The sequence below is a fragment of the Hirundo rustica genome, chromosome 3 (genome assembly GCF_015227805.2).
Source record: "Hirundo rustica isolate bHirRus1 chromosome 3, bHirRus1.pri.v3, whole genome shotgun sequence".
Taxonomy (NCBI): Eukaryota; Metazoa; Chordata; class Aves; order Passeriformes; family Hirundinidae; genus Hirundo; species Hirundo rustica.
In genome coordinates, this window is record NC_053452.1 from 8978402 (window position 1) to 8989030 (window position 10629).

Genomic DNA, 10629 nt, shown 5'->3' on the forward strand with positions numbered 1-10629 from the left:
GCTCTGAAGTTCCCTGTTGGAGGCATGTAGTGTTTTATAACCTGATGGAGTAGTAGTACACTACTTAATTTTTGTCATTAGGTATTGCAGTGAGAATGAGTTTTTTGAGGCAGGACAAAATATCAAGAGTCCTAATAGTAACTTGAGGGAGCAAAGGAAGTAGAGTTGTTAGATATTCAGGATATTAGACCTTCAATATTAAATTTATTTTCTCAAATGCAGATGGCAACACTGAGTGTTCAGCAACAGGTTGATGCACTGGGAATTGTGTGTGTTGGAAAGCTTGTGAGATGTAGAGTGTATGGGGGTGTAGTGGGTGTTTTTATTCCCACCTTTCTGCTTGGGATGTAGGTATAGCCAGTGTTAAATTAATTGTTTTAATACATTTGCATTTAATAAGTGTAAAATGTGAAAGCCATTTTTGTTTTGCGAGACAATTACTATATGTCCTGAGCCTAAGTTGTATTGCCAGATGCAAGATAATTTATATGAAAATGCAGGTCGGGTTTTTATTGCTTATGTTATATTACCTCTAAGAGTCACTTGGAGAAAAAAAAAAAAGAAGAAAAACAGAGGAGAATGTGGTGGAAGCGGTATTCTGTGGTACAGTAAAAATCTATTTCTGAACCTAGCTGTAAATTGCTCTTGACTTGCTGGGATTTAGAGTTTTATATTGGAGACATTAATCCTATTAGGGGCTGATGTAAGTGACTGAGTTGTGATACCTGAATCTTCCACCTAGACCTGTTCAGGAGCACCAGCTCCACTTAAATCGTGGCTTACTGCAACCAGCAAGTGTGGTGCCACTAAAATACAGAGCTGAAGAAAATGTGTGGGCTTACACACGGTATAAGTGTCCCTCATAGGCAGCCGATCCAATATTCCCTACAGACCATCAGTACAGATGCCTTTTGATAAAAATTTGCCTTGGTATCACATGGGATATGCATTGATTTAGACTTTTCACATCACCTGCATGTAATGTTTTGCTGAGATCCGTTAGAACTTAAATTCTCACTAAAATTTATTGTCCACCTTTAAAATAATTGGAACAAACTTCTGCCTCAATTATTTCTGCCTCAGTTATTACCTCATGCAATCAATGGCTTCAGGAAGGAAACATCGCACTTTACCCGAGAGCTTCAGTGAGTTTTTGTGTGATTGCTTTCTGGCGTTGAGATCCAGGCTGCTGCTTTAAAAGCTTCCATGTTGATGTCTTTCAGTTTATCTCACACATCTGGATTATGCAGACACGGAACGAATTATGACTGAAAAGCTTCACAATCAAGTGAACGGAACGGAGTGGTCGTGGAAGAATCTGAACACCCTGTGCTGGGCTATCGGCTCCATCAGCGGAGCCATGCACGAAGAAGATGAAAAGAGGTTCCTGGTTACAGTAATTAAGGTATGGTGGGGCAGAACTAACAGCTTGGTCACGCTTCAGTTCATGCTGGAGAAACCAAGTTTGCAGAAACACTGCTCTGTGATCTTAGAAAGCTGCCTTGGTGGATAAGAGTAAATGAATGGGAAATCTTACATCCTGAATTTAGGGGTGATGAACAATGCATTGATCCAACTAGCCTTTTCATCAGATAAAACTTAATTTATGATGAAATGTATTCTTTGGGGATGCAGAAGAGATGGAAAGGGACTGCTTGTGAAATGGCAATAACCTGTGACTCTAACTAGCCTAACGCCTTGCTCTTGCTATATCTGTATATTCATTGATCAAACTCAAAGTTTGGTTAATATGTGGATAATATTTTTACAAGAGTAAAAGACTTTACAAAGTACAATACTTTAAAAAGTCATACAATGATTCTTACAGAACATTTAGTTTTAAGTCAAACAGAAGATGTAGTTTAATTTTTTTCTGTTTGATGTAGATTCTTTATTTTTATCTATCAGCTACTCAGCCAGTATTGAGTACTATAAGGCTTGTTGAACTCCCCCTGCAGGAATTCCTAGTTATAATTTAAAATGGAGATTGCTTAGTTTAAAACACAGTGATCAGGGTTTGGACTAAACTAAATTATTGCATTGCCCCAAACTTAACGCACTTGTTTGGGTTTTTATTTCTTTGTTTGGATTTTATAGCTACTTATAGGATGTTATTCTTGTAATGCTTTTACTGGAACTAGACAAACTTGAAGAGGAAACTAAGAATCTGTTGTGTTGTAGGATCTCCTGGGACTCTGTGAACAAAAGCGAGGGAAGGACAATAAAGCCATTATTGCATCAAATATAATGTACATAGTAGGTCAATACCCACGGTTTTTGAGAGCTCACTGGAAATTTTTGAAGACAGTAGTCAACAAGCTGTTTGAATTTATGCATGGTAATTATCTGGTTTTTTGGTGTTTTAAAATTTTTTTTATTTTGCTGTTTTAATTATTAAAAAAAAGATGCCTATACATGGAGGGGAAAAAATACAAAGCAGTAACTGCCTTGATTTCATTTAGAAACCCACGATGGCGTCCAGGACATGGCTTGTGATACCTTCATAAAAATAGCACAAAAATGCCGCCGACACTTTGTCCAGGTTCAGGTGGGAGAGGTCATGCCATTTATTGATGAAATCCTGAACAATATTAACACAATCATCTGTGACCTTCAGCCACAACAGGTAGGTTTGATTCGGGGTTATGGGTAAGTCCTAAAGATTATTACAGTTCCTTCCTGATGAAATGTAGGGGTGTTTTGCAAGGTTTGAGTTATATTCTTTAGTTCTTGGTAGGGACAGTGTCAGGGTATGAATGCCATGATAAAGTTGCATTACTGAGACATCAGTTGGAATGTTTGGAAGGAGAATTAAAGTGCATTTAGTTGGAATTTTGGTTTCTGGAATGTCTTCAAGAAGAACACTGCATGTAACTTGGTGATTCTGCTTTGGGAAAGGGCAATATCCTACTCAAACAGTATATACCTACAGCTGTTGTATTTGGGAAGGAGGGAGTGAGGAACAGTCCCAGAAGGGAAAATCCAAAATCCAGTCCTTTCTGGAAAAGGAAGGGAAATCTGACTGGGAAGGGCATGGCTCATGAAATGACAGTAGTGTGCACCTGCACCAATGTACTGAAACTTCAGGCAGAGTGGATCTGGCACCTGGAAAAAGATAACTTCCAGGACTGATGGGAGCCAGTGCATGCTTCAAACGTGTCTGGTAAGATGGAGATTTCCCGTAGTGCTTTTTAACCTCGGTGTTTGTGCTGTTGCTGTTCCCATCAGGTGCACACGTTTTACGAAGCAGTTGGATACATGATTGGGGCACAGACAGACCAGACTGTGCAGGAGCATCTGATAGAAAAGTACATGTTGCTGCCCAACCAGGTGTGGGACAGCATCATTCAGCAGGCAACAAAGGTGAGCTCTTCCATTTTAATGCGTTTAATGTGTTCAGGCTGAAAACCCTGCTAAATGTTTGCCCTCCCCTGGTTGTATTTTTCACACTAAGTGCACGGGGTGGGCTGGACTTACATTGTATGATGGCTAAGACAGAGATTGACATGACAATGGAGGTGTTGTTTTGAGAGAGGAGACTTGCATGACAAACAAATAAATACTTGTTTAAATCTGATTTACGGTACAATCTGTTACTGTACAGAATTCATTTCAGTAGTTCTATCTCATGCCTCCCTTTCACTTTGCTGCTGGGTAACAGAAAAGTTAAAATGCTAAAAGTACTGTTCACTGTTCTTCCTTTCTTCTCCCACCATTCTCTTAAAGTACATATTTTCTTACTTATCTTCCATTTCTTTCAGTCTTTTGAAAATACTTTTATCTCTACATATTAAAGAACAACAGTCTTGTACTTCACAAGAGACAATCCATTTGCAGTTAATCTAATTAAGGGCCTGAAACTTCAGCAAGCTTGAGTTACTTTTCCTACCCTGACTTCTCCCAAGAACATACTGCATTTCCTTTGGACCCCTTCTGTCTGTTTTCCACTTCTTAATCTCCTTAGCTTTTCTTTTTTCTCTAACTAGAGTAATGCTTGTAGCACTGCAGCAAAAATAATTCTGCAGAAAAGCGGAATGAAACAAAGTTTTATCCTGACCCTGTTGGAGGTAGTGGCAAATGCCATGAAATAAACTGCAGGATCGCTATAAAAAGTCCATAAATTTGAGTGAACTGTTCTTTGAGGCAGTTCTTTATAAAATAAATTGTTATAAACTTAGGCTTTTATATTGAAAGCCAAAGGGTGGTTGTATTCACTAATGAAGATGAACTCTAATTTTTTTCACAGAATGTTGATATTCTAAAGGATCCTGAAACAGTTAAGCAGCTTGGTAGCATTCTGAAAACCAATGTACGAGCATGTAAAGCAGTTGGCCACCCCTTTGTGATTCAGCTTGGAAGAATTTATTTAGATATGCTGAATGTGTACAAGTGCCTAAGTGAAAATATTTCTGCAGCTATTCAGGCTAATGGTAAGAAATTCCATGTTCTTCCTGAAAATGGGTTTTAGTGGTGCCTGCCATTAGGTTTCAGAGAAACATCCCAGTTAGGTTAATTTTACTGTTTGGGAGAGTGGAGAAGGGCTGAAAGTGCTCACTTGAATCTTCGTTAACAGATGTTGTATTCAAATAAAGAACTCCCAGCTTTAGAGGGAGGAAAAAACATCTATAAATGAGCACGTTTAGGAGAATGAAGAACACCAGGGATGCTTACTTAGAAATTAATAAGCATCTTGCTGAGATGCAGTGCAGCCTGTGTTCTTTTAGCTTACTCTGTCTGTAAATAGGATCTCATTGATTCCTTCAGAAGATGTCAGCAGGGTTTTGGGATGAGATTGCTGCTCCAAGGCTGTCTTGCAGAAGTGTAACGAGTGAAGATGCCTGAAAGTCGTGGTAAACCAGGCTTGCGATCACAGAAGGAATTCGCAATTGCCTCCTTTATTTTTACCAGCTAACTCAGGGCCTGTGGCATCTCAGTACAATGTACTTCTGCAGTAGTTGATTACAAGATGAAATGAGTCAGTTGCTGAGTTCTGTGCTGTGCTCAGTTTTCTGGCCAGTGCACAAGGTGGACCTGGAAATTGGAATGTTAAGTGCAGCCTGGTAACTGTGCAGCTGGTTTACCTTGAAGTAACTCCTCAGAATTCAGGATAAAACTGGCAGAGAAATCAATAATTTTTCATTCAGCTGATCTAATGGCCAGAATTCATCATTGCCAGACACAGTGAAGTTGAGGAAGCAGTTGCTGGGGCTGTGGGCCCCATGAACTCTTTGAGCAGCAACTGCTGTGATTGCAGTTGCCTCAGAGAATGTTTTTACAACTGGCAAAGATTAAAGACAAAGGAAGTCTTGAATAATCTTTGTCATTCAGATATAAAAATTGGATATTTTCTGTTTTGTTAATACACCAGGTTTGTTGGTTTTTTGGGTCTTTTTGACACTGCACGCAACTAACTGAAGCTTTCAAATTTTCCAGGTGAAATGGTAACAAAGCAGCCCTTGATTAGAAGTATGAGGACTGTAAAAAGGGAAACTTTAAAATTAATTTCTGGCTGGGTGAGCAGGTCCAATGATCCGCAGATGGTAAGTGGATGCATTTTATACAAATAACTCCTAAGACAGAATTGGGAAGAACTCTGCTCTGTGTTCAGTGCTTGGTGACAGGAACTTGCTTCAGAAGGTGTGTAAAATATAATGGAGGAAGTGGAATTATAGGAGGTAAGCCTGAGCAGTGTTTGATATACTTCAGTTAATTTTAGCTGAGAGTAACCTCAAAGGGAATCAAAGAGATTTAAGATGGAGACAGAGAATGGGGAACTTCAACTTCCTCAGGAAAAGTGTCACCTGTAACTGAAGGAGGAGCTTGGCTACAAACTGTGCTGGAGACTTTGCTCAGTAGCTGCACTGCTATAACCTGGCTTACTCTTCCAACCAGGTAGCTGAAAACTTTGTTCCTCCGTTGTTGGATGCAGTTCTCATCGACTACCAGCGGAACGTCCCGGCCGCTCGGGAGCCCGAGGTGCTCAGTACCATGGCTATCATTGTCAACAAGCTGGGGGGACACATCACTGCTGAAATACCTCAGATCTTCGATGCTGTTTTTGAGTGCACATTAAACATGATCAACAAGGTATTTATATTTAAAACCTGAGATAAGACATCTCCCTCTGAACACTATTGCAACGTGTGGGATCTTGTGATTCGTGCTCTTTTTTCCGCTCACAGACTGCATTTGTGGCACTTGACAAAATTTCTGCTCAAATGAGTGTACTTGGTTTATAGTTGAGCTGTCCTGTTAGATGCCTTAAATTGCTTTAAATTTCTCTGGTTAGCTCTTGAATTAAGCCATTAGTAATTTTTCTGGGGCTGAGGAGTGCTGCACTTCTGCAAGCACAAGTCAGATGTCAGTGCAGGATTAACTGCTAAAATTGATAAATATTTAAAATGTAAGAAGACTACTGCTTAGTCAAGTATTTCCTCAGTAAGTGTGCGTTACATACTGACTTGCTCTGTTTAGTGGAAGATGCTGTGGTGGAACTTAAGGAGACTTGGCTTTTTTCCCCTTTCCCTTCTAGGACTTTGAAGAATATCCTGAACATAGAACAAACTTCTTCTTGCTACTCCAAGCTGTAAATTCTCACTGCTTCCCAGCCTTCCTGGCCATTCCACCTGCACAGTTCAAACTTGTCCTGGATTCTATTATTTGGGCTTTCAAACACACAATGAGAAACGTTGCAGATACAGGTAAATGGAAGTGTTTAATACAGATCAGAATGTTGGAATATGCTGTTCTTTTCCTTCCTTTTCTTTAATCAAACTTAGCATATTGTTCACACCATTCTGTGTTTGCATAGGGATAGAACTCTCTGTCTCAGCTTCAAGGTGTCAGCCAGGGATCCATGGTTGTTGTTTCATTCCTGTAGCTGGAAGAGAGCACTATTACAGTTTCTACTTGCTCTCTTTGCCATGTGAGCATTGGCACTCTTCTGAAACGGCTAAACAGATGCAGCAGCTTAAAATGGCGCCACAAAAATTTGTGAAACCAGTGGTTCTTTTAGCCATTTAGGGATGGGAAAGAAAGGATGCTTTTCAGTTGCATTGCACCAAGTCAAGTAATTAAAGTGTCTATTTAAATCTAAACATTAAAACACCTTTCCTTGTTTAAATAGCCAGCACTTGTCTGGGGTAGAGGGTTTTGCCCATCAAATGGTGTGATTGGCTCTTTATGCTAATGAGATGCTAATGATAGTATAATGAAGCAGAAGGGGCGTGTCCTGTCTGGGAGGCGCTGCCCCCTAGTGCCAGCCTGGGGCAGTGCCTCACAAAGCCATAGTGTGTGCCATGCTGCCCATCCTGCTGCCCACCAGCATTCCATGGGATATTCCTGTTGTTTTGGAAAAGGCCAAAATTTCCCAGCTGCTGGAATATTCTTCTCTTGGTCACAGTCTCTTAATGCCTGTTTTGCAGGACTTCAGATCCTTTATACCCTACTCCAGAACGTTGCACAGGAGGAGACGGCTGCCCAGAGTTTCTATCAGACGTATTTCTGCGATATCCTCCAGCACATCTTCTCGGTGGTCACAGACACCTCGCACACTGCAGGTGAGGACGTGCCCGTGTGAGAGGCAGGTGGTGCCAACCATCCCTCTGAACACCAAAATAACCGACCGCATTCTCTTCTGAGTAACAACCGCGTGTGTCTGGCTTTGATCCGTGCAGGTTTGACAATGCATGCGTCAATCCTCGCGTACATGTTCAACTTGGTGGAAGAGGGAAAAATAAGTACTCCTCTAAACCCTGGGAATCCAGTGAACAACCAAATGTTTATTCAGGAGTATGTGGCTAATCTCCTCAAATCTGCGTTTCCTCACCTGCAAGAGTAAGTCTGCCCTGATTCATTAATGCTTCTCAGTGGGTTCTTACTTCTTGCAGTTCTAACTGATGTGTTTGCTGTTAGTGCCCAGGTTAAGCTGTTCGTAACAGGACTCTTCAGTTTAAACCAGGATATTCCTGCCTTCAAGGAACACCTAAGGGATTTCCTGGTCCAAATCAAGGTATGTTGGGCATGCTTCTCTCAAGAACTTAGAAACAATTTCAGCAGGATATTGTTGGAAAGCTTTTGGACCCTGTGGAGCCGGCGTTTGTTTGAGAAATAGAAGTTATTTTGCATCTTTTTAAAATGAGGCGAGAACTCTGTCCCATAGCTTGTGTGACTGAGTGATGTTCATGGAACCTTTTTCACGGGGATTTAATTTCAGAAATTGTGTTTGACTGTCATTGCTTCTGTTTTACGTTGTGCACACAATCCTTAGGTCTTAGGACAGCTGCAAAACTAAATCTAATGGGAACTAAGTTCTTTCATTCTGCTTGGAATTGCGACCAGTTTTGAAATTCACTGTACTAATGTTATGCCTTTATTTTTTCTAAGGATGCTGGAATTATAAGATTGTAGGAAATAGTTTGTTGACTCGTTATTAATTGTGACCTTAGGAACAGAAAACCATGCAAGTAGCCCGTCAGGGAACAGGAAGGGAAGATGTTTCCTGTATAATGTTGGAGGCTATTACTCTGCCTTAAGTACTTGACAATAAACTGATGTGTTTGTGTGAATTATCCCAGGAATTTGCAGGTGAAGACACATCAGACCTATTCTTGGAGGAGAGAGAAACAGCCCTTCGACAGGCTCAAGAGGAGAAGCATAAACTTCAGATGTCTGTACCTGGCATCCTTAATCCACATGAAATTCCTGAGGAGATGTGCGATTAAAAACAAAAATAAAACAAGTTTTGCAGTTTTCTTTCTGTACAGCTACTTTGTTGTGATAGAAGAAAACAGCACTTGGATATTTGTTGACCAAAATGATGCCAATTTGTAAATTAAAATGTCACCTAGTGGCCCTTTTTCTTATGTGTTTTTTGTATAAGAAATTTTCTGTGAAATATCCTTCCATTGTTTAAGCTTTTGTTTGGTCATCTTTATTTAGATTTGCATGAAGTTGAAAATTAAGGCATTTTCAAAGTAATTACTTCATGCCCATTTTGTGGCTAAGGGGAAAATAGGCAAAACGTAACTTGTAAAAGACTATATTGCAAAATAATACAATTTCCTGTAAGAGTATCGATTTTTAATTCGGAGTCATTTTCTTTCTAGTCTGTCCTGCAGTCTAGAAGAAAAGGTAAAGAGTAAAGCAGATTGAATTAATTGTTAAGCAGAGGATTCTAGTGCTGCGTTTGTTCTGAGCAGTTAGCAGCTTTCTGGACTGAGTGGTAAGGCTATAGGCTACGTGTATTTGCAAGTTGTATGGCAAGTTTGCAGCAAGATCATGTGCATATCATCCCATTGTAAAGCGACTTCTAAAGAGTATGGGAACACAGTACAGTTAGTTATTTTTACACAGTTCTTTTGTTTTTGTGTGTGTGCTGTCGCTTTGTCGACAACAGCTTTTTGTTTTCCTCAATGAGGAGTGTTGCTCATTTGTGAGCCTTCATTAACTCGAAGTGAAATGGTTAAAATATTTATCCTGTTAGAATAGGCTGCATCTTTTTAACAACTCATAAAATAAAAAAAAAAAAAAACTGGCTTTTGAGATGACTTATACTAATTTACATTGTTTACCATGCTGTAGTGCTTAAAGAACACTACTTAAGAGCAAAATAAACTTGGTTTACATTTATTTTTCTTTCTTTGGCTTATTCTTTTATTGGATGAAAATGCTGTGATCATATTTAAGATTTGTATTTGAAGGCTTAGGAAAAGTTCCTTGAGGTCTAGATAACTCTTGCTTCTGGCTTGCCTCATCTCAAGGACTTTGGTTGTGCTTGAAGTTACCATGAACTAAGTTGGGTTCCATTTGGAAGTACAGTAGCTGTTCTGACTTACCTCCATGGATAACTATTCCATACCACGTTACTATAAAATGCCAGGAATGAGGTACTCTTGCTCTTTATCTCTCTGGACTCTTTGCAATTTATTTCAAAGAGGTATTGCACTGTATCTTGACTAAACAGTTAATAGTAGTCCATGTTAATAACATGTGTAGACAAGATCTACGGTTATTTTTCTACCTAAAGTTTTGTAGTTAAATGATTTTCACAGATTTATGAAGCAGTATGAACACTAAGCTTGTGTACAGTCTTGGCTTCCCCATCTGTCGTGTCTCGTCTCCGTTCTCTGTCAGTTGGTGTCGAGCTCTCCCCAAGTTTCTCCGTGGATTTGGTGTCCAGTCTCCAGGTCATTACTGGGATGGAGTGTAGCTGTTGTCAGGGAGCTGTCACAGGAGCCAGGCAGGCGTGGGGGTGTTGTGTGTCCGTTTGGGTGCTGTAGTTATGAACTTTGTGCTGTGTATTCCTTTGGAGTAGAAGTGCATGAGTTAGCAGTGTTCCTGTAGGATGTAGCTGTGCCCGGAACATCTCCAGGCTGGAGTCTTGGCCCCTCTGTGTCTGTGAGCATCTCCCCGTTGGTTTTGCGTGCTCGGCCCTGGCAAAGCTCAGCCGCTCCTGTGGGAAGGGCCTTGGGCACTGGTGCTGTGAGCTGGCACTGCCTGGAGACCTCCTCAGACCCCCGTGTCTCCCAGAGCTCTCAGTTACTGCCAGACTTACAAAACCCATTTCTTACTCCTTGAAGCTCCCAGTTCCAGCTTTTTCATGTCTTCCCGTCAAGGTGGAGCTTTCTG

At 40.4% G+C, this 10629-nt stretch overlaps 1 protein-coding gene across 5 annotated transcripts in view; it reads left to right on the forward strand.

Annotated features, from left to right (window-relative positions):
* Nucleotides 1-9630, forward strand: part of XPO1 (exportin 1) — a 34012-nt gene extending 24382 nt beyond the window's left edge. For all 5 annotated transcript variants that reach the window (XM_040060239.2, XM_040060240.2, XM_040060243.2 and 2 more), the window contains 12 exons: nucleotides 1224-1405; nucleotides 2182-2338; nucleotides 2463-2626; nucleotides 3229-3363; nucleotides 4247-4430; nucleotides 5434-5540; nucleotides 5893-6087; nucleotides 6533-6701; nucleotides 7425-7559; nucleotides 7677-7836; nucleotides 7915-8011; nucleotides 8577-9630. In XM_040060239.2, the coding sequence (XP_039916173.1) occupies nucleotides 1224-1405; nucleotides 2182-2338; nucleotides 2463-2626; nucleotides 3229-3363; nucleotides 4247-4430; nucleotides 5434-5540; nucleotides 5893-6087; nucleotides 6533-6701; nucleotides 7425-7559; nucleotides 7677-7836; nucleotides 7915-8011; nucleotides 8577-8723 (1832 nt within the window). In that variant the 3' untranslated portion in view covers nucleotides 8724-9630. The remainder of the gene's footprint in view (nucleotides 1-1223; nucleotides 1406-2181; nucleotides 2339-2462; nucleotides 2627-3228; nucleotides 3364-4246; nucleotides 4431-5433; nucleotides 5541-5892; nucleotides 6088-6532; nucleotides 6702-7424; nucleotides 7560-7676; nucleotides 7837-7914; nucleotides 8012-8576) is intronic.
* Nucleotides 9631-10629: the final 999 nt, after the last annotated feature.